Here is a 26850-nt window from a genome sequence, read left to right on the forward strand (position 1 = left end):
GATCACGCCACTGCACTCCATCTTGCCCGGGCAACAGACAAGACTCCATCTCAAAAAAAAAAGGGCCGGGCGCAGTGGCTCAAGCCTTTAATCCCAGCACTTTGGGAGGCCGAGACAGGCGGATCATGAGGTCAGGAGATCGAGACCATCCTGGCTAACACGGTGAAACCCCATCTCTACTAAAAAACACAAAAAAACTAGCCGGGCGAGGTGGCAGGCGCCTGTAGTCCCAGCTACTCGGGAGGCTGAGGCAGGAGAATGGCGTAAACCTGGGAGGCGGAGCTTGCAGTGAGCTGAGATCCGGCCACTGCACTCCAGCCTGGGCGACAGAGCGAGACTCCGTCTCAAAAAAAAAAACAAAAAAAAAGAATGAAGGCAGTTTTTAAGGATTTAGTGGCAGTATATAGAATGGATAAGAAAAAGAAAAGAGGAGGCCGGACACGGTGGCTCACGCCTGTAATCCCAGCACTTTGGGAGGCCGAGGAGGGTGGATCACGAGGTCAGGAGTTCAAGACCAGCCTGACCAACATGGTGAAACCGCTGTCTCTACTAAAAATACAAAAATTAACCGGGCATGGTGGTGCACGCCTGTAATCCCAGCTACTCAGGAGGCTCATACAGGAGAACTGCTTGAACTCAGGAGGTGGAGGCTGCAGTGAGCCAAAAGTATGCCACCACGCTCTAACCTGGGCAGTAGAGCGAGACTCCATCTCAAAAAAAAAGAAAAGAAAAGAAAAGAAAAAGAGGAATAGCCTGGCCACAGTGGCTCATGCCTGTAATCCCAGCTACTTGAGAGGCCAAGGTGGGAGAATCCCTTGAGCCCAAGAGTTTAAGGCTGCAGTGAGCCGTGATCACACCACTGCACTATAGTCTGGGCAACAGATGGATAACCTGTCTCAAATAAAGAAAAGAGGAATAACGCCAGGACACGGTGACTCATGCCTGTAATCCCAGCACTTTGGGAGGCTGAGGTGGGCGGATCATTTGAGGTCAGGAGTTCAAGACCAGCCTGGCCAACGTGGTGGAACTCTGCCTCTACTAAAAATACAAAAATTAGTCGGGCACCTGTAATCCCAGCTATGTGGGAGGCTGAGGCAGGAGAATCACTTGAACCCAGGAGGCAGAGCTTGAAGTGAGCTGAGATCACACCACCGCACTCCAGCCTGGGCAACAGAGTGAGACTTGGTCTCAAAAGAAAAGTGGAATAACAGGCAAGGATACCTGTGAAAGGGCAATAACGCAAGCATGAATTGATAAGGGTCTAGACCAGACTAAGGGGTCTGGACCAGACTAATAAGGGTCTAGACCAGACTAATTATCCATAATTATCCAACTGCAATAATCCAAGCATGCATTTTGATAAGGGTCTAGACCAGACTAATAGAGAAATACTAAGAAGGGGCAGATGTCAGAGACATTTCAGAGGAGGAGTTAGCAAGATTTGGAAATGATTGGATATAGGGATGAAGGAAAGGATGTAAAGACAACTAAGGCCAGGTGCAGTGGCTCATGCCTATAATCCTAATGTTTTAGGAGGCTGAAGCAGGAGGATCACTTGAGCCCAGGAGTTTGAAACCAGCCTGGGCAACATAGCAAGACCTTGTCTCTCAAAAAATAAAATAGCCAGGCCTGGTGGTGCGCACCTGTAGCCCTAGCTCTGAGGCAGGAAGATTGCTTGAGCCCAAGAATTCAAGGTTTCAGTGAGTTGTGATCATGCCACTGCACTCCAGCCTGGGCAAGAACAAGACTCTGTCTCTACAAAAATAATAAATAGGCCAGGCATGGTGGCTCACGCCTGTAATCCTAGCACTTTGGGAGGCCGAGGCAGGCAGATCACGAGGTCAGGAGATCGAGACCATCCTGGCTAACACAGTGAAACCCCGTCTCTACTAAAAATACAAAAATTAGCCGGATGTGGTGGCGGACACCTGTAGTCCCAGCTACTCGGGAGGCTGAGGCAGGAGAATGGCGTGAACCCAGGAGGCAGAGCTTGCAGTGAGCTGAGATTGCACTATTGCACTCCAGCCTGGGCAACAGGACGAGACTCCGTCTCAAAAATATATATAAAATAATAATAATAAATAAAAATTAAAAATTAGCCAGGCATGGTGGCACATGCCTGGAGTCCTAGCTACTTGGGAGGCTGAGGTGGGAGGATTACTTGAACCCAGGAGTTCAAGGCTGCAGTGAGGTAGAATTGCGCCACTGCACTCCAACCTGCGCAACAGTGTGAAATTCTGTCTCTTTAAAAAAAAAAAAAAAACAAAGACAGCTAAGGATTAAGCATGGGTAACTAGAAAAACAGTTCCTACCATTGACTAAAAATAATGACACCAAGAGGTGGTCTGATGCATAAGTTATTAATGATGCTCAAAGCTTGTCTTTCTTTCACAAATCCTTTCCTGAGTTCACCAGCACTGACTCCTTCATTCTGTATGCCCAGCTCTTAAGTGCCCTGCTTGTGTTATATCATTTAATATTCCCTGACATGTTGAATAAGAATGGTATTCTTAGCCAGGGGCGGTTTCTCACGCTTGTAAACCCAGCCCTTTGGGAGGCCAAGGCAGGAGGATCGCTTGAGCCCAGGAATTTGAGACCAGCCTGGGCAACATAGTGAAGCCTCATCTCTACAAAAAAAAATACAAATTTTTTTTTTTTTTTTAAACGGAGTCTTGCTCTGTCCCCAAGCTGGAATGCAGTGGTGCGATCTCAGCTCACTGCAACCTCCATCTCCCAGGTTCAAGCAATTTCCCTGCCTCAGTCCCCCAAGTAGCTGGGATTACAGGTACCCACCATCACGCCCGGCTAATCCTTGTATTTTTAGTAGAGATGCGGTTTCACCATGTTGGCCAGGCTGGACTCGAACTCTTGACCTTGTGATCCACCCGCCTCAGCTAAAAATACAAAAATTAGCCAGGCATGGTGGTTCATGCCTGTAGTCCCAGCTACTCGGGAGGCTGAGGTGGGAGGATCGCTGGAGCCTGGGAGGTCAGGGCTGCAGAATGCCATGATCGTGCCACTGTGCTCTAGCCTGCATGACGGCACGAGACCCTGTCTCCAGAAAAAAAGAAAGAATGGTATTCTCAGTAAACAAGTTCAGTTGTGGTTTCTCTAGAACTGTTTTTATTTGGTATCCTCCTCATAGTGACCAATATTGTGCTGATATTGAACACTCAAAACTAAATTCACATTTTCTCTTTTGCTGAATTCACATGTCACAGTTTTTCCTTCCTATCCTAATTCAGTTGGCTCAGTAGAGCCTCTGAATCTTCCTGATCAGTTTTTCCTCTTTTTTTTTCAGGGGTTTATGTCTGCATAATAAAGGTTCGACCGCAGTCAGAGGAGCTGCTACAGGCCCTCAGTGTGGCTGACACCTCAGTCTATGGGTGGGCTACACTGGTCAGTGAACGTAGCAAGAATGGAATGCAACGAATCCTCATTCCTTTCATCCCAGCCTTTTATATTAACCAGTCAGAATTGGTTCTTAGCCACAAACAAGATATCGGAGAGATAAGAGTACTGGGAGTGGACAGAGTTCTTGGGAAGCTAGAGGTATGTTAAGGACTGAACCAAAACAGAACAAGAGATCAGGAATTTGAAAAGATACTTTTCATGCGCACTTCAAGGGCAAAAGAAGTTACTGAGTGACCTAATAAAAATCACCATGGGAAATGACAAAATCAAATGAAGAAAACCCGTCTCCTTCATAATGCCAGGCAGACTCCCAGAGTCCAAAATCTAGGTCATGAGCTTTGTCAACATACCTAAAGGAGTAAAAAGTAAACGATTGGCTGCGCGTGGTGGCTCATGCCTGTAATCCCAGCACTTTGGGAGGCCGAGTTGGGTGGATCACAAGATCGATATCATCCTGGCCAACATGGTGAAACCTCGTGTCTACTAAAAGTACAAAAATTAGCTGGGCATGGTGGCAGGTGCCTGTAGTCCCAGCTACTCGGGAGGCTGAGGCAGGAGAATTGCCTGAACCCGGGAGGCGGAGGTTGCAGTGAGCTGAGATCGTGCCACTGCACTCCAGCCTGGGTGACAGAGCGAGACTCCCTCTCAAAACAACAACAAAAAAGTAAATGATTTATTGTTTGTCGGCTAGCTAGCAAGAAATCCAGATCTTGACAATTATTGTACTGTATATGTTTGAGATTGGAACATACTGATACAAAACTGATTTTTCTTCTTTTAAATAAAAGGTTTTATCTTTTCTCCAAGGTCATCTCCAGCTCCCCAGTTCTAGTGGTCACTGGCCATAGCCGCTCTCCCCTCACTCCTGGCCTGGCCATCTACTCTGTAAGAGTGGTCAACTTCACTTCCTTCCAGCAGATGGCATCACCTGTTTTCATCAATATTTCCTGTGTACTCACCAGTCAAAGTGAGGCAGTGGTAGTGAGGGCTATGAAAGATAAGTTGGGTGCAGGTAAGCATCAGAGATTCCTATTTATAATCTAGAGAGGAAAAGAAGAAAGAATGTATTAACATTAGTACCCCCCATCTGCAGTTTTGCTTTCCGAGGTTCACTTAACTGACCGTCAACCGTGGTCCAAAAATAAATGGAAAACTCCTGAAATAAATGGTTTAAATTGTGCACTGTTCCAAATAGCATGAGGAAATCTCACACTGTCCTGCTCTGGTCCCCTATGATGAATCATCTCTTTGTCCAGTGTGTTCATACTGTACACACTATCAGCCCTTTAGTCACTTAGTAGCAGTCTCTGCTATCAAATCAACTGGTATCAAGGTATCACAGTGCAGTGCTTGTTTCAAGTAACCCTTATTTTACTTAATAATGGCTCCAAAGCACAAGAGTGGTGATGCCTGCAATTCACATATGCCAAAAAGAAGCTGGAAAGTGCTTCCTTTAAGTGAAAAAGTGGAAGTTCTCAACTTAATAAGGAGAAAACATAGTACATAGAGGGTTCAATATTATCTGCAGCATCCACTGAGGGTCTTGGAACATATTCCCCACAGATAAGGGGGGACAGATGTTATCACATTTCAGTTAATGGGAAACATTCAGCCACTTGACCAAGATTACTCAAACTAGTTGAGGCATGAATCTTCCAAACCTACCCAAAATGCAACTTTTAGGTAGCTTTCTTAACACTACCTAAATTTTACGTTTAATTTACATATTTAAGACTAGTTGTTCGCCAGGCATGGTGGCCCACGCCTGTAATTCCAGCACTTTGGGAGGCCGAGGTGGGCAGATCCCTTGAGCTCAGGAATTCGAGACCAGCCTGGGGAACAAGGCAAAACTCCGTATCAATAAAAAATTACCTGGGCATGGTGGCATGGACCTGTGGTCCCATCTACTCAGGAGGCTGAGGCAGGAGGATTGCTTGAGACCAGGCGTTCAAGGCTGCAGTGAACAGTGATTGTGCCACTGCACTCCAGCCTGGTGACAGAGCAAGACCCTGTCTCAAAAAAAAAAAAAAAAAAAAAAAGGAAGGAGGAAGAATAGTTGTCAGCTGAACACGAGTTTGCCAGCTTTGTAACAATACTATTTGCCCTATTTTAAACTTTTTTTTTTTTTTTTTTTTTTGAGACAGAGTCTTGCTCTGTCACCCAGGCTGGAGTGCAATGGCATGATCTTGGCTCACTGCAACCTCCACCTCCCAGGTTCAAGCGATTCTCCCGCCTCAGACTCACAAGTAGCTTGGATTACAGGAACACACCACCATGCCCTGCTAATTTTTGTATTTTTGTAGAAATGGGGTTTCACCATTTTGCCAGGCTGGTCTTGAACTCCTGACCTCAGGTGATCCGCCCACCTCGGCCTCCCAAAGTGCTGGGATTACAGGCGTGAGCCACCGCGCCTGGCCAATCTTATTGATACCTGTTTTGTTGTCTTCAAAAGTATTTAAATCTTTTTGCATAAGGCAATGGGCCAATGTTAACCCTAGAACCAAGACTTAGCTCCCCCAAATCCTGATTCCAGGCATTACCTAGTTTAGGAACAATGCCACATTTGGATAGGATGGGAATAGTTATGAAAAGGTGTTAGAAAAGCAAGAGAACCATCAGTCTCCTTATATTGTATTTGTCATACCCGCTTCCCCACCCCTCAAGGGAAACTACTTAATTACTGGGAATGATCTAAACTAAATTATAGTGTATCTCCTAATGGGAAATAGGTTTTTGTTGATGTTTACGTGAGCATCTGGTTTGTATTGACTATTATCCTAAGCACATTTATATGCTTTTGGTTTATTTCTCATAACTCTAGGAGGTAGGTATTTTTTCCCAAGAGCTGAGGAAACTGAGATGCTGGCGCCGTGGCTCACACCTGTAATCCTAGCACTTTGGGAGGCTAAGACTGGAGGATCGCTTGAGCTCAGGAGTTCAAGACCAGGCTAAGCAACATAACAAAACCTTATCTCTACTAAAAATCCAAAGAATTAGCCAGGCATGGTGGCATGCACCTGAAGTCCTAGCAGGAGGTTGAGGTGGGAGGATTGCCTAAGCCCAGGAGGTTGAAGTTGCAGTGAGGCATGATTGCACCACTGCACTCCAGCCTGGGTGACAGAACGAGACCCTGTCTCAGGAATTAAAAAAAAAAAAAAAGCAGGCCGGGCGCGGTGGCTCAAGCCTGTAATCCCAGCACTTTGGGAGGCCGAGACGGGCGGATCACGAGGTCAGGAGATCGAGACCATCCTGGCTAACATGGTGAAACCCCGTCTCTACTAAAAATACAAAAAAAACTAGCCGGGCGAGGTGGCGGGCGCCTATGGTCCCAGCTACTCAGGAGGCTGAGGCAGGAGAATGGCGTAAACCCGGGAGGCGGAGCTTGCAGTGAGTTGAGATCCGGCCACTGCACTCCAGTCTGGGCGACAGAGCGAGACTCCGCCTCAAAAAAAAAAAAAAAAAAAAAAAAAAAAAAAGCTATCTCTAGATACCATCACTAGAATGTATTGGAGCAGAGTTTTAAAATCTAGAGACCATGGATCCCCACAAAGGTCCATAGATAGAATTCAAGGTGTCCGTGACCCTAAGTGGAGAAAAATTGCATCTTCTTTTTTTTTTTTTTGAGACAGAGTCTCTCTCTGTCACCCAGTCTGGAGTGCAGTGGCGCCATCTCAGCTCACTGCAACTTCCACCTCCCAGGTTCAAGTGATTCTCCTCCCTCAGCCTCCGGAGTAGCTGGGATTGCAGGTGCCCACCACCATGCCCGGCTAATTTTTGTATTTTTAGTAGAGGCGAGGTTTCACCATGTTAGGCACTCCTGATCTCAAATGATCCACCCACCTCAACCTCCCAAAATGATGGGATTACAGGCGTGAGTTACCACGCCCAGCCATGCATCTTTATTTTCAACTGACCACTAACTTAAAGTTAGCACTTTCACTAATTATTAATATAGGCAGCAAACCATCATAATATCAGCAGTAGTGTGTGCTTTTGTCACCAACAGAATTCATTGACTATACTTTCAGGGATCATTTCTATAGTTCATTACTAGAGAAGTTTCTCAGAATGTATAGAGAGAGAAAAAAAGAATCTGTAGATATATTCATGTTCCTCCTGCCATATCTAAAAAATATTTCTCACTTAAAAATTACAGTAATCGGCCAGGCATGGTGGCTCATGCCTGTAATCCCAGCACTTTGGACGGCCAAGGCAGGTGGATCACAAGGTCAGGAGTTCGAGACCAGCCTGGCCAACATGGTGAAACCCCGTCTCTACTAAAAATAAAAATAAATAAAAACAAATAAAAAATAGCCAGGTGTAGTGGCACGCACCTGTAATCCCAGCTACTTGGGAGGCTGAGGCAGGAGAATAGCTTGAATGGGGAGGCGGAGGTTGCAGTCAGTCAAGATTGTGCCACTGCATTCCAGCCTGGGACAGAGCAAGACTCTGTCCAAAAAAAAAAAAAAATATAGTAATCACCAGCCTGGGCGGCAGAGATGGAGTGAGCTGATATCTCACCACTGCACCGCAGCCTAGGTGAGAGAAAAAGGCTGTCTCAGAAAAGAAAAAGAAAGAGAGAGAGAGAGGAGAGAGAAGAGAGAGAGAGAGAGAAAGAAAAATGGCCAAAAGGCCAGGCACAGTAGCTCACCCTTGTAATGCCAGCACTTTGGGAAGCTGAGGTGGGCAGATCACCTGAGGTCGGGAGTTCAAGACCAGCCTGGCCAACATGGTGAAACCCCATCTCTGCTAAAACCACAAAAATTAGCTGTATGTGGTTGCATACTCCTGTAGTCCCAGTCTTTTGAGAGGCCGAGGCAGGAGAAGCACTTGAACCTGTGAGGCGGAGGTTACAGTGAGCCGAGATCGTGCCACTGCACTCCAGCCTGGCTGACAGAGCAAGACTCTGTCTCAAAAAAAAAAAAAAAAGAAAAAGAGCCAAAAACAAAATTACAGTAATCAGACCTGCACTTAGATCTTTTTTGTTGCTATTAATAAAATACACATGCCAGGAACAGGGCTCACACCTATAATCCCAGCACTTTGGGAGGCTGAGGTGGGAGGATCAATTGAGGCCAGGAATTTGAGGCTACAGTGAACTACAGTTGCAACACTGCACTCCCAGACTTGGCAATAGAAACCATCTCAAAACACACACACACACAAACACACACACAACCATGTTACAAATTAGGCTTTTTAACATTTTGGTAACTACGATATGACCATGTCACAAATTAGGTTTTTTCTATTTTGGTTAATTATACTTTAACTGATTTCTTTTTTTTTTTTTTTTTTTTTTTTTTTTTTTTTTTTTTTTTTTTTGAGAAGGAGTCTCGCTCTGTCACCCAGGCTGGAGTGCAGTGGCCAGATCTCAGCTCACTGCAAACTCCGCCTCCCGGGTTTACGCCATTCTCCTGCCTCAGCCTCCCGAGTAGCTGGGACTACAGGCGCCCGCCACCTCGCCCGGCTAGTTTTTTGTATTTTTTTAGTAGAGACGGGGTTTCACCGTGTTAGCCAGGATGGTCTCGATCTCCTGACCTCGTGATCCGCCCGCCTCGGCCTCCCAAAGTGCTGGGATTACAGGCTTGAGCCACCGCGCCCGGCCCCCTAACTGATTTCTTAGTCCTGCTTAATGTGTTTAACATTATTTTGAGGCCAGGTGCAGTGGCTCACACCTGTAATCCCAGCACTTTGGGAGGCTGTGGCAGGAGGACCGCTCTAGCCCAGGAGTTCAAGACAAGCCTGCACAACATAGAGAGACTTCCTCTCTACCAAAAATTAAAAGTTAAAGAAAAAAATTTAAATTATCCAGGTATTTAAAAAAAAAAAAAAAAAAGGCCGGGCGCGATGGCTCATGCCTGTAATCCCACCACTCTGGGAGGTCGAAGTGGTTGGATCACCTGAGGTCAGGAGTTCAAGACCAGCCTGGCCAACATGGTGAAACCCCCATCTCTACTAAAAATACAAAAATTAGCTGGGTGTGGTGGCAGGCACCTGTAATCCCAGCTACACAGGACACTGAAGCAGAAGAATCACTTGAATCTGGGAGGCGGAGGTTGCAGTGAGCCGAGATCATGCCATTGCACTCCAGCCTGGGCAACAGGAGTAAAACGCCATCTCAAAGAAAAAAATAAAAAAGTCAGACGTGATGGTGTGCACCTGTAGTCCTAGTTAGTTGGGAGGCTGCAGTAAGCCATGAGCACTCCAGCCTGAGACCTTATCTCAAAAACAAACAAACAAAAAAAAAAAACAGGCAAGTCTAAAGTTTTATTGAGGATAAGATACAAATCAGAGTGCTCCCAAAAAATGACATCCCGAGTAGGAGAAAGGTACTGTGGATTTAAGTGGTCACTGATGATCTAAAAAAAAAGTTTTGGCCGGGCACAGTGGCTCACACCTGTAATTCCAGCACTTTGGGAGGCCAAGGCAGGTGGATCACCTGAGGTCAGGAGTTCGAGACCAGCCTGGCCAACATGGTGAAACCATCCCTACTAAAAATACAAAAATTAGCCAGGCATGGTGGTGGGTGCCTATAATGCCAGCTACTAGCGAGGCTGAAACAAGAGAATTGCTTGAACCCAGGAGGCGGAGGTTGCAGGGAGCTGAGATGGCACCATTGCACTCCAGCCTGGGCAACAGAGACTCCGTCTCAAAAAAAAGAAAGAAAATAAAATGTTTCAAGACAGAGATTACAATTATAAATGGAATCAGCATACTATCACAAGTTTCGTGAAGGGAAGCATGTTACCTGGGGTTAAAGGTAAACAACATTTCTTTTTTTTGGGGGGGGAGGGTACAGAGTCTCACTCTGTCGCCCAGGCTGGAGTGCAGTGGCACGATCTCGGCTCACTGCAAGCTCCGCCTCCTGGGTTCACACCATTCTCCTGCCTCAGCCTCCTGAGTAGCTAGGACTACAGGTGCCCGCCACCACACCCGGCTAATTTTTTGCATTTTTAATAGAGATGGGGTTTCACCATGTTGGTCAGGATGGTCTCCATCTCCTGACCTCGTGATCCACCTGCCCTGGCCTCCCGAAGTGCTGGGATTACAAGCGTGAGCCACCGCGCCAGGCCGCATTTTTTTTAAGTCTTCTCATTTTTATTCCTCAAAAGTTTCATTTGTTATTTAGCTTTCTGACTCTGTGCTTGTGCCTTCAGCACTTTCACAACAATTTTCTTCTCCTCGATAAGGAAAGCACGCTTGATCCAGTCACGAACACATTTAGCATACGTGGAACCTGACATGTTTTTTTGTTTTGGACAATCTCATAAGAACTTCAGGTTTTAGGCCAGGCGCGGTGGCTCAAGCCTGTAATCCCAGCACTTTGGGAGGCTGAGGCGGGTGGATCACGAGGTCAGGAGATCGAGACCATCCTGGCTAACATGGTGAAACGCCGTCTCTACTAAAAATACAAAAAACTAGCCGGGCCTGGTGGCAGGCGCCTGTAGTCCCAGCTACTCGGAGGCTGAGGTGGGAGAATGGCCTGAACCCGGGAGGCGGAGCTTGCAGTGAGCTGAGATCGCGCCACTGCACTCCAGCCTGGGCGACACAGCGAGACTCCGTCTCAAAAAAAAAAAAAAAAAAAAAAACTTCTGGTTTTACAGCATGAATCCCTTGAAGTCTGCCTGGGCACATGCCACATGCAGATTTTGGTGCTTTCCCATCCTTCTTGGTATAGAGGTAAACATTACCAAGGGTTTGGGACAGTCTACTTTTGTTAAGAGGCCATATTGTAGGAAAGCCTACATTGGTATGTCAAACGCTGGACCATTTTGAGTGCCTGTAGACAATGTCCCTGGAAGAGGAAGAAGCGGTAACCAGCATTTTAAAGTAGCAGAGGATTTAAAGCATCCTTTTAAATCTAAGAGGAATAAATAACAGGCTCAAGAATTGGAGAGTTTTACTACTCTGGAGATAGGAAGAAGTCAAAAACAGGTGGTTGAACCAAGCATAGTTTACAATTGAAGCTCTCTTCTCTCTTACTGAGAGAGCTGGGTTTTGAATACTTCTGACAGATACTCATTACTATTTTTAGTCGTAAGTTTTAAAATGCAGCATCTGCTGGAGGTTGCAGTGAGCTGAGATCATGCCACTGCCCTCCAGCCTGGGGGACAGAGAGCAAAACTCTGTCTCAAAAAATTAAATTTAAAAAATGCAGCATCTGTCCATGGTTGTTATAAAATAACTATTATCTTGTTTTATTACGGCCAATGTGTAGATCATTGTGAAGATTCAGCCATCCTCAAGCGGTTCACTGGCTCTTACCAGATCCTGCTCTTGACCCTCTTTGCAGTGCTGGCATCAACAGCTTTCATCTTCCTAGGTAAACAGTCCTTATATTCAATACCATGGACTTTGACATGGAAACTGCTTTTTTTTTTTTTTGAGAGAGTCACACTCTGTCACCCAGGCTGGAGTGCAGTAGTGTGATCTCGGCTCACTGCAACCTCCACCTCCCAGGTTCAAGCAATTCTCTGCCTCAGCCTCCCAAGTAGCTGGGATTACAGGTGCCCGCCACCACGCCCAGCTAATTTTTTGTATTTTGGGTAGAGACAGGGTTTCACCATCTTGGCCAGGCTGGTCTTGAACTCCTGACCTCGTGATTCACCCACCTTGGCCTCCCAAAGTGCTGGGATTACAGGCCTGAGCCACTGCGCCCGGCTGAAACTGCCTTCATTTTATTTCACAAACTAATAAGGATGAAAATTAGCTGCTTATCACATGTAATTTTAACAAGCAGTGTAAATTAAGTTAGCCTTGCTAGTCCTAGTAACCTAGTGGATTAAAGGTCCTCCTCAGCCGGGTGCCGTGGCTAACACCTGTAATCCCAGCACTTTGGGAGGCCAAGGCGGGTGAGTCACCTGAGTTCAGGAGTTCGAGACCAGCCTGGCCAACATGGTGAAAATTCATCTCTACTAAAAATAACGAAAATTAGCCGGTGTGGCGGTACACGCCTGTAATCCCAGCTACTTGGGAGGTTGAGGCAGAAGTGCTTGAACCTGGGAGATGGAGGTTGCAGTGAGCCAAGATAGTGCCACTGCACTTCGGCATGGGCTACAGAGCAAGACTCCGTCTCAAACAAACAAAAAAACCAAGGCCCTCCTCACCTTACTAACAAGAAGCAACAAACTGGATTTGGCAAACACACACTACTCAGAAGTGGAAGCCACTACTAAATCTTGAGGTATAATAGCTACTTTTGCTGAAATTCAGTTAGGGATAATTCAAGTAATACAACAGACTGGGTGCAATGATTCATGCCTGTAATCCTAGCACTTTGGGAGGCCAAGGTGGGAGGATGGCTTGAGTCTAGAAATTTAAGACCAGCCTAGGCGACACAGTGAGACCCCATTTCCACAAAAAACCTTAAAAATTAGCTAGGTGTGGTGGTGGCACACATCTGTAGTCCCAGCTACTAGGAAAGCTGAGGCAGGAGTATTGCTTGAGCCAGGGAATTCAAGGTGGCAGTAAACCATGATTGTGCCACTATACTCCAGCAATATCCTGTGATTTTTGAGATGGAGTCCCACTGTCACCCAGGCTGGCGTGAAGTGGTGCAATCTCGGCTCACTGCAACCTCCACCGCCCAGTTTCAAGCAATTCTCTTGCCTCGGCCTCTCGAGTAGCTGGGATTACAGATACCCACTACCACACCTGGCTAATTTTTGTATTTTTAGTGACATGTTGGCCAGGTTGGTCTTGAATGCCTGACTTCAGGTGATCTGCCAACCTAGGCCTCTCAAAGTGCTGGGATTACAGGCGTGAGCCACCATGTACAGCCTAAAAAAAAAAAAAAAAAAGTTAACACATCACTATCATGTACATTCCATTTCCCACCCTTTTTTTTTTTTTTGAGACAGGAGTCTGGCTGTGTCGCCCAGGCTGGAGTGCAGTGGTGCCATCTTTACTCACTGCAAGCTTCGCCTCCTGGGTAATCACCATTCTCCTGCCTCAGCCTCCCGAGTAGCTAGGACTACAGCAGGTCACCACGACCAGCTAATTTTTTGTATTTTTAGTAGAGATGGGGTTTCACTGTGTTAGCCAGGATGGTCTCATCTCCTGACCTTATGATCTGCCCACTTTGGCCTCCCAAAGTGCTGGGATTACAGGCGTGAGCCACCACGCCCCCATTTCCCCACCTTTTAGCCAAAATCTGAAGATAACTCTAAAGTGAGTTAAATTGGGATAAAAACTTCCTGTAATAGTGCACTATTACTTATTTTGAAGAATTATTTTTAGCAGTATTAATTCTCATTCTAGAGTTGACTTTGCCCTTTAAGGCCTTCCTCAGATATGCCTTGTGACATTCCCTTTGTCGTTTTTCCAGCATACAACGCCTTCCTAAACAAGATACAAACAGTTCCAGTTGTGTATGTACCAACTCTAGGAACACCACAACCAGGTAAAAAAGCCTCTGTCCTCTCTTTGAAAAGCTCAGACATAGACGTTTAGTTCACTCAACTTTTCCCTCTTCTTTAGGTTCTTTTAACTCCGCAAGTTCTTCCCCTCACTTCATGAGTCTACAACCTCCATTGGCCCAAAGTCGGCTGCAACATTGGTTATGGAGTATAAGGCACTAATTTCTGCTTGGACAAGTTCCTTTTAACTGTAGGAGAATGAAGATTTCTAGTCCTAGACAAGAAGCCTAACAACAACTTCTACATTAAGTTTCCAGATAAGGCTTCTGAGAACTATAAATAAAGCATCCTAAGCTGTTTCTTAAAACTGGTGTGTTGGACTGTGTTGTAGAGAGTTAACTGTCAGCCGGGCGTGGTGGCTCACGGCCTGTAATCCCAGCACTTCGGGAAGCTGAGGCAGTAGGATCACCAGGTCCAGCAGTTTGAGACCAGCCTGACCAACATGGTGAAACCCTGTCTCTACTAAAAATACAAAAATTAGCCAGGCGTGGTGGCAGACACCTGTAATCCCAGCTACTTGGGAGGGTGAGACAAAGAACTGCTTGAACCCCGGAGGCAGAGGTTGCAGATCGCGCCACTGCACTCCAGCCTGGGAGACAGAGCAAGGCTCCATCTCTTAAAAAAACAAAAACACACACACACCCAACACAACACTTGAGATAGTATCACAATTAAAAAAACAAATTTACCCAATGAGCCTTAGGTGGTTAAAAATGCCCCCAAAGGGACTTTTAAAGTACTTGGCCACTTACGTGCCCCAAATGACTCTAAATATTCTTCTCTTTCTGGTTGCCCCTGAATACTTGAGACAGGAACTTCCTAACACTTAAACAAGACAATAAACAGGATTTATCCAAAATGTGTTTATTGAGATGGTTTCCCACTCATCTTGATTCAGAGTGCCTTTAGTGCTGCTTCCTCCTAAAGGAACATCCTGGAGGAAAAAGATTCAGAGATTAGCTGACATCAGTCCAGGTATTCTGCCCACCTCTCCCACAAAAGAAGCAGATGCATGATGACCCACCACATCTTTTATTTTTCACAACTCTTAGCTACCTACTCATTTATATATCACTTTGGTCACTTCATATCAATTTGAGCCCTTTTATCACCCATTGATCCCTGCTTTAGATAGTAGTGCTTTAAGATTAACACATAGTTTTTGATAGTTATCTATTTGAAAAAAAAGAAAAAAAAAAAGTTACCAAATCCAACACTTCCTGTCTGAAAATTTACATTATACATGGTCTCTGTCACTGTAAGATTAAAAGATCCTGAGAAATGTTTCCATTTCTAGAAAACAAACTCAAAGTCCCAAATCACAACATTAGTACACCATTTACCTTCTGTAAGCCTTGCTTTTCCTCCTGTAGGCTGGCAGAGGACAGTGGAGCAGCCAACACACAAAACTACCGTTTGTGCATGGCTAAAGACCGTGGTGATTTTATAGCATCCTGAAAGAAAAGCAGATAATATTTTTTTCCTCTATTACACCCATATATTTCCTGCACTTATGCCCAACTCATCATCCATTACATTGTTTCCCAACACAAAAAAAGTAGGGATTGTATGTGAAATGTGATGGGACATCAAGTTGAAATGAATCACTTCTCCTAAGATGCAAAACTTTGCCAGTCTCATACACTCGAATTTTAAGAGTATCAGGGAAAATATTTTCCACAGGCGAAGAAACTGAAGCTGCTGGACAGCTTCAAGGATATGAGACAGCTCACACTCCAACATTTTCCAACTGTTATTGTCCAGTGCTTTCCCCACTACAGCAAGCCCTCTCCTCACCTGGGCATTTCACATCCATGAAGTAGGAATTGGGGCTCTGCACCAGGCGTTTCTTCTTGTGTTTCCTCTTCTCCTCTTCTGGGGAGGGATGAAGGAGATCCTTTGCGAGCTAAGAGGGACAGAAATGCAGAGATTTAGAAACCAACGGCGAAAATGGGATGGTCGAAAACAGCCCCCACTGTCACACACCGGGGAGAGCTCGCCCCTCGCCGCCCCTGGTGTCTGCGCAGCTGGGCCGCCATCTTATCTCCTCTCCGCTCCCGTCTATGCGGGTGGCCCGTGGGCCGCTGCGGTCCCTGGAGTTAATGTCCTAAGTGCAGAGGGTAAATGAGAACCCTCTACGATCCGAAATCAGCGTGAGGGGGGCGTGCAGACAGAACAGCGAGATCTCCGCCGAAACCTGGACCAAAGCACTCACAGGCATATTCTCGTGTGGGTAGGTCGTCACCGCCGGAAAGGAGCGAAAGCGGAAATCCTGCCCCTTATATTGTGCACACTACAGGAAATGACGCAAGGATCTTGTGCCACCATGCTTGGAAGGTCCTGCTTTGGTCTGACGATGTGGGGAGACAAGGGAGCTGCCATTTTCGGAAGGTCTTTAACTGTCGTGACACATATGCGTCACCATGTTGAAAGAGTTACCTTGCTAATTTGAGGTCAGCGTTTGATCACTATCCAGGGATAAATGGACACTTTTAAAATTTTGTGTCATACTTTGACGTTTGGAGCCTAATAGGAAAGGTTGAGGAAAACACTAGGGAGAAGGAGCCATATCCGGGACTTCCGTACTATTTTTTAAATACCTATATTCTTAACTCTTTTTCTATTGGTTTAATTTAACAATTTAGGCCGGGCGCAGTGGCTCATGCGTGTAATCCCAGCACTTTGGGAGGCCAAGGCGGGTGGATCACCTGAGGTCAGCAGTTCGAGACCAGCCTGGCCAACATGGTGAAACCCCGTCTCTACTAAAAAAATGCAAAATTTCGCCAGACGTGGTGGTGCATTCCTGTAATCCCAGATACTTGGGAAGCTGAGGCTGGAGAATCGCTTGAATCAGGGAGGAGGAGATTGCAGTGGGCCGAGACCAAGTCATTGCACTCCAGCCTGGGCAGCAAGAGCGAAACTCGGTCTCAAAAAAAAAAAAAAAAGTCAGGTTCCAGTGAAAGCAGGTATACACCAGAGTAAGTACAGTTCAGAGAGGTGAGCACGAATAATACATTGCTAAGGACGAAAAGTCCAGATCCAGGCAAAATAAGATAAAAAGAACCGATGGATTTTTATCAGGACAATTCACAAAAATTGAAGAGTAATTCAAAGGACTGGTAAAGCTGAGTATGGTGGCCCACATCTGTAATCCCAGCACTTTGGGAGGCTGAGGTGGGAGTATTGCTTGAGGCTCGGAGTTCAAGACCAGCCTGGGCAACATAGTGAGACTTCGTCTTTACAAAATATTGAAACAGCCAGGTGTGGTAGCTTGTGCCCATAGTCCCAGCTATTTGGGAGGATGAGGCAGAAGAATGGCTTGGGTCCAGGAGCCTGCGGCTGCAGTGACCTAGGATAGTGCCACTGTATTCCAATGTGGGTGATAGAATGACCCTGTCTCTAAAAAACATAAAAATAGACCAGACACAGTGGCTCACGCCTGTAATCCCAGCACTTTGGGAGGCCAAGGTGGGTGGATCCTTTGAGGTCAGAGTTCGAGACCAGCCTGACCAGCATTATGAAACCCCGTCTCTACTAAAAATACAAAAAAATTAGCCAGGTGTGGTATTGGGTACCTGTGATCCCAGCTACTCTGGAGGCTAAGGCAGGAGAAGCACATGAACCTGAGAGGCAGAAGTTGCAGTGAGCCGAGATCCTGCCATTTTACTCCAGCCTGGGTAACAGAGCAAGACTCGATCTAAAATAAATAAATAAATGAATATATAAATAAACAAACAAACAAACAGGTGAGACATGGTTTGGCCAGTGAAAAGAAATAGGGAAGACTCAAGGAGATAATGAGAGGTGAGAGAATGGACAAAAGGAGATTGAATAGGTTAGCTTGAGAAGGGACAAGCATGGACACGGAAGGTGATGGGGATAAGTGAAATGACAAAAGATGCCTTCTTACAACCAGTACGCTTTTTTTTTTTTTTTTTTAGACGCAGTTTTGCTCTTGTTGCCCAGGCTATAGTGCAATGGTGCCATCTCGGCTTGCCGCAACCTCCGCCTCCCGCATTCAAGCGATTCTCCTTGCCTCAGCCTCCCGAGTAGCTGGGATTACAGGCATGCGGCACCACGCCCAGCTAATTTTGTATTTTTAGTAGAGATGGGGGTTTCACCATGTTGGCCAAGCTGATATTGAACTCCCGACCTCACATGATCCACCCACCTCAGCCTCCCAAAGTGCTGGAATTACAGGTGTGAGCCACCACGCCCGGCCTTTAATTTTTTTATAGGCAGCCAGAATAGGCTCGAGAGAGACTCCTTTGAATAATTTTTTATTTGCTGGTTGCAGTGGCTCACGCCTGTAATCCCAGCACTTTGGGAGACTGAGGCGGGTGGATCATGTGAGGTCGGGGGTTCGAGACCAGCCTGGCCAACATGGTGAAACCCCATCTCTACTAAAAATACAAAAAAAAATTTAGCTAGGTGTGGTGGTGGGTGCCTGTAATCCCAGCTACTTGGGAAGCTGAGGCTGGAGAATCGCTTGAACCCAAGAGGCGGAGGTCGCAGTGACCAGAGATTGAGCCATTGCACTTCAGCCTGGGTGACAAGAGCAAGACTGTCTCAAAAAATAAAATAAAAATAAAGGCTGGGCGCAGTGGCTCACGCCTGTAATCCCAGGCCTTTGGGAGGCAGAGGTGGATGGATCACCTGAGGTCGAGAGTTCGAGACCAGTCTGACCAACATGGAGAAACCCCATCTCTACTAAAAATACAAAATTAGCTGGGGGTGGTGACGGATGCCTGTAATTTCAGCTACTCGCAAGGCTTAGGCAGGAGAATCGCTTGAATCCGGGAGCCGAAAGTTGCGGTTAGCCAAGATCACACCATTGCACTCCAGCCTGGGCAACAAGAGCAAAACTCCGCCTCAAAATAAATAATAAAAATGAGAAAAAAAAAAAAAAAAGGCCGGGCATGGTGGCTCACGCCTGTCATCCCAGCACTTTGGAAGACCGAGGCAGGCGGATCACGAGGTCAGGAGATCGAGACCATCCTGGCTAACATGGTGAAACCCCGTCTCTACCTAAAATACAAAAATTTAGCCGGGTGGTGGCGGGCACCTGTAGTCCTAGCTACTCAGGAGACTGAGGCAGGCAAATGGCGTGAACCTGGGATGCGGAGCTTGCAGTGAACCGAGATCATGCCACTGCACCCCAGCCTGGGCGACAGAGCGAGACTCCGTCTCAAAAAAAAATAGAGCCGGGCGCGGTGGTTTACGCCTGTAATCCCAGCACTTTGGGAGGCCGAGGCGGGCGGATCACAAGGTCAAGGGATCGAGACCATCTGGCCAACGTGGTGAAACCCCGTCTCTACTAAAGATACAAAAATTAGCTGGGCTTCGTGGCAGGCACCTGTAATCCCAGCTACTCCAGAGGCTGAGGCACAAGAATCGCTTGAACCAGGGAAGCAGAGGTTGCAGTGAGCCGAGATCGTGCCACTGCACTCCAGCCTGGCGACAGAGCAAGGCTGTGTTTCAAAAAAATTAATTAATTAATTAATTAAAAATAAATAAACAAAAAAAATTTGTTGAGACAGGATCTTACTCTATCACCGAGTCTGGAGTACAGTAGCATAATCATGGCTCACTACAGCCTTGGACTCCTGGGCTCAAGTGATCTGCCCACTTCTGCCCCCCAAGTAGCTGGGGCTGGGACTACAGGCGCACACCACCATGTATGGCTTGCTTATTTATTTATTTATTTATTTATTGTCGAAGCAGAGTCTCAGTATGTTGCCCAGGCTGGTCTTGAACTCCTGGACCCAAGGGATCCTCTCACGTTGGCCTTCCAAAGTGCTGGGATTACAAGTGTGAGCCACCGCACTAGGTCTTAAATAATTTCTTTCTTTCGTTTTTCGTATTTTCTTCCACCCCCAGCACACATATAGCAAGAATAATTTTTTTTCTAAAGGCAGAGATACACTTGTGTCTTTATAGCCATGCTGTCCATATTTCAGCCTCCTGGTTACCAAGGCTACTCGTTCATGGCCTATTGAGTGAGATTTCAGGAGTACTGCACCTTAAGTGGGCCATATTAAAAGATCCACGTGAAGAATGACATTTTTAGTTCAAATCTCTGTTTTCTTAAGCTATTTGGTCAGAGAAATCACACATGCAGCCCCCATTAGAGAGGTCGTTCCAACCGAAGCACCAGGACGTGTCTAGGTAGGCTGAGTGTTGGGGCGGTGGGGCCGATTCTGTAAATTATTACGTTTTCACCCTGTTCCACCAGGGGGCAGACTGAGTCAACAAATAACCTACTTCTGCGCATCCCGCTTTTTTCAAAGGGAATTGGGATCCATAGAACTAAGGGCTTGGACAACGCTAAAATTCTGGAACTGACTTTTACGCAGCCCCAGAAACCGATGATAACTCATCTTCTAGCTTCGTTGAATAGCACCTCCAAAAATCAGCCCCATTTTTTTTTCAATTTCTAGTGCCCTACCTACCTTCACCGTTATTCCCAAAACTCCTTCTCTCTTCCCCTAATCCCTCTAAAATTTCTCTTCCCCTGGTCGTCCTGGTTAAACCTCTACTTCCCTTCACCCCAGACTCTGGCCTCAGAATGGAAGAGTAAGGTCGTAAGAGGGGAGCTACAGTTACCAAAAGGCTGTGGAAAATAGCGAGACAGGTAGGCCGGCCTAAGCTGGGAAGGGAAAACGGAGAGAACAGCGGCGGGGCTGGCCGCCTTGGCCTGCCCAAAAGGGTGGGCGGGCAGGGGGGTGGAGCCCGGAGGGGTGCCGCCTCTCCTTTTCCCGGAGCCTGGGCGGAGAGGGAGGAAAACTTCTTCCTGGCCTGGGCTCCGTGCTGCTCTGTTTGCCAACCGTCCAGTCCCGCCTACCAGTGCCGGGAGCTCCCTACCCCTCCCCCGGCTCCCCCGGTGTCCGCCATGGCCAAAGCCTACGACCACCTCTTCAAGTTGCTGCTGATCGGGGACTCGGGGGTGGGCAAGACTTGTCTGATCATTCGCTTTGCAGAGGACAACTTCAACAACACTTACATCTCCACCATTGGTGAGCCCGCTGGCCATGTCCCAGACCCCTACTGTCTTGTGACCTCCTTCTCAGGCTCCCGGATTACTAGTGACCCCACTTTTCAGTCCCCTTAGAGTAAGGCTCCTAAATTCTAGTCCCTCAACCCCTGGCTCTGACCCCTCCCCCATGCATGTCTCTGTATAGTAACCAAACCTCTCACCTCTCTGAGGCCTTCAGGTAACTCTTCAACTGCTGCCAGCTCCTCATTTTCTTGGTGCCATCACCTTAGTTTCCCAAAATCCACAAGAACTCTTCTCTCTTTTTCTCTGTACCCCTCTTCCCCTACCCCCACCACTTAGAACTCTCTCGACCCATTCTCCACGTTTCCTGTATCCCTGTCTGCCACATCTTTTTCTCCCGATCCGATCTGTTAGCCTCTTTCCCTCTTGCCGACCTTCAAACTCTCCCATTGCGTCCCCAGCTCACCATCTACTTCCCAGGTTCCCTGCCCCAGTCTCCCTGCACCTCAGCTGAACAGGGGTTTGGGAAGGGTGGAACAAGGTGGCTGGGTGTGCTGGAGGGCGGCCCAAGGACTGTGATCATGAATATGCAGCCAGCTTGGTGAGGAACGTGGAAATGAGGGGACTTTTGGGGTCTCTGAGTCAGCCTGGTGACTCATCCTCCTCCCAGGGGCCCCCAGCAGGCTTGGGGGAGGTGCCCAAGTTTCTACTAAGAAGAACATTGTCTCCCCTCCTCCATTCTTTCTTCATCTCCTCTGGCTTGGGAAATAGGAAGAGTCTTATAACAATACTGGTTACAAAGGAAAAGGAAAAATGCCCCCCTTTCCTAATTGTCTCAAAAGTAATCCTGCTTAGCCTCAGACTTTCCTAGTGCCAAGTTTGGCCCACTAGTTAATTCACATAGACTGGCTTCAGCTACTTTTTTCCTTACTCTCTACTAGGAGGGTGAGTGGAATACCAAGAGTAGAGGGCCCTAAGAAAACAGAGAAGAGGAATGTGAAAGTAATATCTGGGGGGGAGACAGAGACTGAGTTCAGAGAGTTGTCAGCTGGTATAGCTGAATGGACCCAAGAGGTGGCCTAAGGATCTTAAGCCTCCATGCAGAATTTTCATCACCTTTCCTCTCCCAAAATCCAAAAAACGTAAATAAAAATAGTATTCTTGCTATACAAATACAGCTTTGGGAAAATTCTCCTAGCTTGGCATTTCCAACAAGATTGCTCCCCAAGTGCCTCTCCTGCAGAATTTCTGGTGCTGACACTGCTCCCTTCCTGTCCCTCCCATCACACAGTTTTACATGTGTGCATGCATGTCTCAACTTCAGTGCATACTTTCCGCCCCTAGGAATTGATTTCAAGATCCGCACTGTGGATATAGAGGGGAAGAAGATCAAACTACAAGTCTGGTAAGTGAATCCTCTGGGACGCCTCACCAGACTTCCTCATTTACCTCCTACACGCTTTTCCTTCTATTTTGTTTCATTTCTCTTCCTTTCCTCATTGCTCCTTCTAGCACTTCTAATCTATTTCTCTGGATGCACTCAGCTGTCCTTCTGTCTCTCTTCCTGCTCTCCCAACTAGTTCCAGCTTTTTTGTAACTCTTGCCTCCTCTGGCTACAGAGCATCCTCTTAATTTGACAGCAAACAACTGTTCAGTCATAACGTGGAAACAGGCTGTGAGCCGTTAAAAGGCAAAGGCAGAATTAAGATTTGACTCTAAGTCTAGTGTTTTCTCCAAAATATGGTGAGCCCAGAGAGCCAAATATAGACCCTGAAGGTGTTTAAGTGGTATGAAGCTTAGTGGAGGCATAATGCTATGACATATAAGAGCAGAGTGGTGCACAAATCTGGTTCTTTTACTTATCTGCTGCCTGACCTTCATGAATTATTCAGCCTATCCATATCTGTTTCCTCTTTTTTTTTTATTTTTTGAGACAGAGTCTTGCTCTTATCGCCCAGGCTGGAGTACAATGGCACAATCTCAGCTTACTGCAACCTCCGCCTCCTGGGTTCAAGTGATTCTCCCACCTCAGCCTCCCAAGTAGCTGGGATTACAGGCGCCCGCCACCACGCCCGGCTAATTTTTGTATTTTTAGTAGAGACGAGGTTTCACCACGTTGGCCAGGCTGGTCTCGAACTCCTGACCTCAGGTGATCCACCCGCCTCGGCTTCCCAAAGTGTTGGGATCACAGGCGTGAGCCACGGCCCCCGACATGTTTCCTTATTTGTAAAATAGGGACAATAATACATGTCTTACAAGGAGAGAGTAAAGATTAGATAAAATGATACATACGCAGTGCTGGACACATAGCAAGCATTCAATGAATAAGCAAGGACATCTTGTTTCTTGGGCCACTACCATCTCTGGAAATCAGGTCAACTGTCTTTAATCCCACTCCCCTTTACTGTTTCCTTATTCTGTTACCCCACCATGTTGCAAAAGCTAAATTCTTGCGAGAGAGGAAGAATTCTTCCATTAGAGAATTCTTTCCTCTATTCCATTCCATGAAACCTTCTCCTTCTTTAGGGACACGGCTGGCCAAGAGCGATTCAAGACAATAACTACTGCCTACTACCGTGGAGCCATGGTATGAAGTGTGGGTCTGGACAAAGGATGAAGGATGAGGCCACAGAATATATTATGAATACAAAGGGTCAGGGGTTGAGGCAGGTAAAAATGGGAGGGGTGTAGTGTGGGTTGCAGAGGGCCCAACCTGGCCTAGTGTTTAGACCCATGGATGGAACTTGCCGGGTCACTTACAGGGCAGTGGGAAGCCTCAATGGGAATACGGTCCAAGTTGAATTTTGTCATCTCCCAGGGCATTATCCTAGTATACGACATCACGGATGAGAAATCTTTTGAGAATATTCAGAACTGGATGAAAAGCATCAAGGAGGTGAGGACCCTCCAGAAGAGATGGGGGAACTGGATAGAACCTGGAGAATGAAGGGAGCCATAAGGATAGGCAGGACCTAACTTTTTTTTTTTTTTTTTGAAATGAAGTTTCACTCTTGTTGCCTGGGCTGGAGTGCAATGGCACCATCTTGGCTCACTGCAACCTGACTCCCGGGTTCAAATGATCCTCCTGTCTCAGCCTCCCAAATAGCTAGGATTACAGGCATGCACCACCATGCTCAGCTACTTTTGTATTTTTAGTAGAGATGGGGTTTTACCATGTTGATCAGGCTGGTCTTGAACTCCTGCATCAGGTGATCCACCCGCCTTGGCCTCCCAAAGTGCTGGGATTACAGGTGTGAGCCACCGCACCCGGCTGGCAGGACCTAACTTTTACTTGTCTTTTGCCCCTCCAGAATGCCTCGGCTGGGGTGGAACGCCTCTTGCTAGGGAACAAATGTGACATGGAGGCCAAGAGGAAGGTGCAGAAGGAGCAGGCCGATAAGGTGAGGGCCAGGCTGAGCAATTTCTAGAACTGGGCTGGGAGGGCCAAGATAGGTTGCATTACAGAGGACTTGGCTGCTGTCCTTAATTCAGTTCTCTCCTTCCCACTTCACCCCTTATAGTTGGCTCGAGAGCACGGGATCCGATTTTTCGAAACTAGTGCTAAATCCAGTATGAATGTGGATGAGGTGAGATCCACACCCCCATCCCCGACCAAGAGAGAAAGTATTAGAAGGTAGATTCTCCTCCCTCCAAACTGATTCTATTCCCCACTTTAGGCTTTTAGCTCCCTGGCCCGGGACATCTTGCTCAAGTCAGGAGGCCGGAGATCAGTAAGTTAGTTTTGCTGGACTAGGTACAACTCTGGTGTGTGTGTTGGTGTTGATAAGAACTGAGGGAAGCAATGCTAAGATTTCTCATGAGGGTGGATTCACTTCAAACAGTTTATACCCTCACACCCTAACCAGCCATTCACACCATGACCCCTGTGCCCTTCTCCCTCTAGGGAAACGGCAACAAGCCTCCCAGTACTGACCTGAAAACTTGCGACAAGAAGACCACCAACAAGTGCTCCCTGGGCTGAGGACCCTTTCTCGCCTCCCCACCCTGGAAGCTGGACCTGAGGGAGACAGGGCAAAGGGAGTGAGCAGGGGAGAAATAGCAGAGGGGCTTGGAGGGACACATAGGTAGATGGTAAAGAGAAGGAGGAATAAAAGGAGAAGAGAAAAGGGAAAAGCAGAAAGGAAAAGAAGGAAGAGAGAGGAGGGAGAAGGGAGAGGAATGGATTGAGGTAAGGGTAAGGTAAGAAGGTAAGGAGGTAGGAAGAGGGAGGAGGAAAGGAAGGGGAGATGGCCTCAGGCTTCAGACCTTACCTGGGTTTTCAGGGCAAACATAATGTAAATACACTGATTTATTCTGTTACTAGATCAGGTTTTAGGGTCCTGCAAAGGGCTAGCTCGGCACTACACTAGCAGATTTGCTCCTGTTCTGTCACTTTTCATGGTCTTTAATAAAGGCCACCATTTGCACAAATGTTCCTGTTTTGGGTAACTTGGATTATTGTCAGAATTGTTCTCCACTCAAATCCAATTATTGTGTCTTCAAAGTGATTGATCTGCCTGAATCAGGCTGGGTTTCTGTGGAACCAGGACTAATCCTACCGCTGTCTCTTCCCCAGCTGTTCAGTTGGTAAGGAAAATAGCAAAGAGCAGGAGCTAGAGTGATCTGAAGGTCTGGATATCCTCTTTCCGCTATGGAGTCTGGATGCCCTTGTGGGCAGAGCCTTGTCCTGAGCACAGGAAATTCCAAGTGAGAAGGACTCTTAACAGTCCTGGCGTCAGGGAAATAACTGCACCTAGTGTTTTATCCAGTGATTTGTGCAAGCTTCTTTGATTCTGCCAGCAATCCATTTAGGTATTTGATAGGCATTAATATCTGCTTTTATTAGTGAGGAAAATGAGTTCATTTATTCATAGATGTCTATTGAGTAATTTAAATATATATTGAGCATCTACTAAGTGCCAGGCACTATGGCCAGTTATTTTATTTATTTATTTATTCATTTATTTTTAGAGACAGAGTCTTGCTCTGTCTCCCAGGCTGGAGTGCAACAGTGCGATCTCGGCTCACTGCAACCTCTGCCTCCTGCCTCAGCCTCTCAAGTAGCTGGGATTACAGGCATGAGCCACCATGCCTGGCCACAATAGTCAGTTAATATAGCCCTTGGGTGGTACAAGGACTTTTTTTTTTTTTAAACCGAGTCTGGCTCTGTCGCCCAGGCTGGAGTGCAGTGGCATGATCCCAGCTCATTGCAACCTCTGCCTCCCGGGTTCAAGTGATTCTTATGCCTCAGCCTCCCGAGTAGCTGGGATTACAGGCACGCACCACCACACCTGGCTAATTTTTGTGTTTTTAGTAGAGACAGGGTTTTGCCATGTTGGCCAGGCTGGTCTTGAACTCATGGGCTCAAGTGATTGTCCTGCCTCAGTCTCCCAAACTGCTGGGATTACAGGCGTGAGCCACTGCGCCCAGCCTGGGACAAGCAAATTTTAACAAAAACAGCTCTTTGGCTGGGCGTGGTGGATCACGACAGGAGTTCAAGACCAGCCTGGCCAACATAGTGAAACCCCGTCTCTACTAAAAATAAAAAAAAAATTAGAGGGTGCCTGTAGTCCCAGCTACTTGGGATGCTGAGGCAGAAGACCCGCTTAAACCTGGGAAGCGGAGGTTGCAGTGAGCCGAGATCACGCCACTGCATTCCAGCCTGGGCAACATGGCCAGACTCTGTCTCAAAAAAACAAAACAAAAACAGCTCCTTACTGAATAACAAAGATGGCAAAACTACTGGAAATGCAAATGAAAATTCAGGCTTGGGCTGGGCACGGTGTCTCACACCTGTAGTCCCAGCCCTTTGGGAGGCCAAGGTGGGTGAATCACTTCAGGTTGGGAGTTCGAGACCAGCCTGCCCAACATGACAAAACCCCATCTCTACTAAAAATACAAAAAAATTTAGCTGGGTGTGGTGGCGGGTGCCTGTAATCCCAGCTACTCAGGAGGCTGAGGCAGGAGAATCACTTGAACCTGGGAGGCGAAGGTCGTGAGCAGAGATCGCGCCATTAC

At 46.9% G+C, this 26850-nt stretch overlaps 3 protein-coding genes and 2 pseudogenes across 7 annotated transcripts in view; 3 read left to right on the forward strand and 2 right to left on the reverse strand.

Moving 5' to 3' along the window:
- Positions 1-14142, forward strand: part of NUP210L (nucleoporin 210 like) — a 166393-nt gene extending 152251 nt beyond the window's left edge. The window contains exons 36-40 of one of the 2 annotated variants that reach the window (XM_010364729.2): positions 3302-3552; positions 4222-4426; positions 11636-11740; positions 13745-13819; positions 13897-14142. In XM_010364729.2, coding sequence (XP_010363031.1) covers positions 3302-3552; positions 4222-4426; positions 11636-11740; positions 13745-13819; positions 13897-13997 — 737 coding nt within the window. In that variant the 3' untranslated portion in view covers positions 13998-14142. The remainder of the gene's footprint in view (positions 1-3301; positions 3553-4221; positions 4427-11635; positions 11741-13744; positions 13820-13896) is intronic. The other variant, XM_010364730.2, reaches the window with a different exon arrangement.
- Positions 7427-7514, forward strand: LOC115899322 (annotated as a pseudogene).
- LOC104663506 lies at positions 10539-11188 on the reverse strand (annotated as a pseudogene).
- Positions 14143-14683: 541 nt separating the features above from the next.
- RPS27 (ribosomal protein S27) lies at positions 14684-16102 on the reverse strand. Of its 2 annotated transcripts, none has more exons than XM_010364732.2 (4): positions 16051-16102; positions 15633-15741; positions 15179-15289; positions 14684-14769 (listed from the first exon to the last, which is right to left on the reverse strand). In XM_010364732.2, the coding sequence occupies exons 1-4, from the start codon at positions 16054-16056 to the stop codon at positions 14741-14743; spliced, it is 255 nt and encodes an 84-aa protein (XP_010363034.1). In that variant the 5' UTR covers positions 16057-16102; the 3' UTR covers positions 14684-14740. The 2 variants fall into 2 exon arrangements, with proteins under 2 accessions (XP_010363034.1, XP_030792223.1); XM_030936363.1 differs by having other exon boundaries at positions 15822-16098.
- Positions 16103-20595: 4493 nt separating this feature from the next.
- Positions 20596-25263, forward strand: RAB13 (RAB13, member RAS oncogene family). 3 transcript variants are annotated; one of them, XM_010364733.1, is made up of 8 exons: positions 20596-20851; positions 22177-22237; positions 23359-23419; positions 23651-23728; positions 24144-24233; positions 24354-24419; positions 24510-24563; positions 24737-25263. In XM_010364733.1, exons 1-8 carry the CDS (start codon positions 20728-20730, stop codon positions 24812-24814), a joined length of 612 nt encoding a protein of 203 aa, XP_010363035.1. In that variant the 5' UTR covers positions 20596-20727; the 3' UTR covers positions 24815-25263. The 3 variants fall into 3 exon arrangements, with proteins under 3 accessions (XP_010363035.1, XP_010363036.1, XP_010363037.1); XM_010364735.2 differs by lacking the exon at positions 20596-20851 and adding an exon at positions 21595-21974; XM_010364734.1 differs by lacking the exon at positions 23651-23728.
- The last annotated feature ends 1587 nt before the right edge of the window (positions 25264-26850 follow it).

The sequence above is a fragment of the Rhinopithecus roxellana genome, chromosome 8, assembly GCF_007565055.1.
Source record: "Rhinopithecus roxellana isolate Shanxi Qingling chromosome 8, ASM756505v1, whole genome shotgun sequence".
Classification (NCBI taxonomy): domain Eukaryota; kingdom Metazoa; phylum Chordata; class Mammalia; order Primates; family Cercopithecidae; genus Rhinopithecus; species Rhinopithecus roxellana.

What these genes read in the sequence shown, in the direction of transcription:
- RAB13 (XM_010364733.1), top strand. Translation starts at nt 20,728, where the DNA reads ATGGCCAAAGCCTACGACCACCTCTTCAAGTTGCTGCTGATCGGGGAC. An exon ending in CACTTACATCTCCACCATTG is followed by an intron (nt 20,852 to 22,176) that starts GTGAGCCCGCTG and finishes TTCCGCCCCTAG; the next exon opens with GAATTGATTTCAAGATCCGC. An exon ending in GGATGAAAAGCATCAAGGAG is followed by an intron (nt 23,729 to 24,143) that starts GTGAGGACCCTC and finishes TTGCCCCTCCAG; the next exon opens with AATGCCTCGGCTGGGGTGGA.
- RPS27 (XM_010364732.2), bottom strand. An exon ending in CATGGATGTGAAATGCCCAG is followed by an intron (nt 15,290 to 15,632) that starts GTGAGGAGAGGG and finishes CTTTTCTTTCAG; the next exon opens with GATGCTATAAAATCACCACG. An exon ending in AAAAGCAAGGCTTACAGAAG is followed by an intron (nt 14,770 to 15,178) that starts GTAAATGGTGTA and finishes TTTTTCCTCCAG; the next exon opens with GATGTTCCTTTAGGAGGAAG.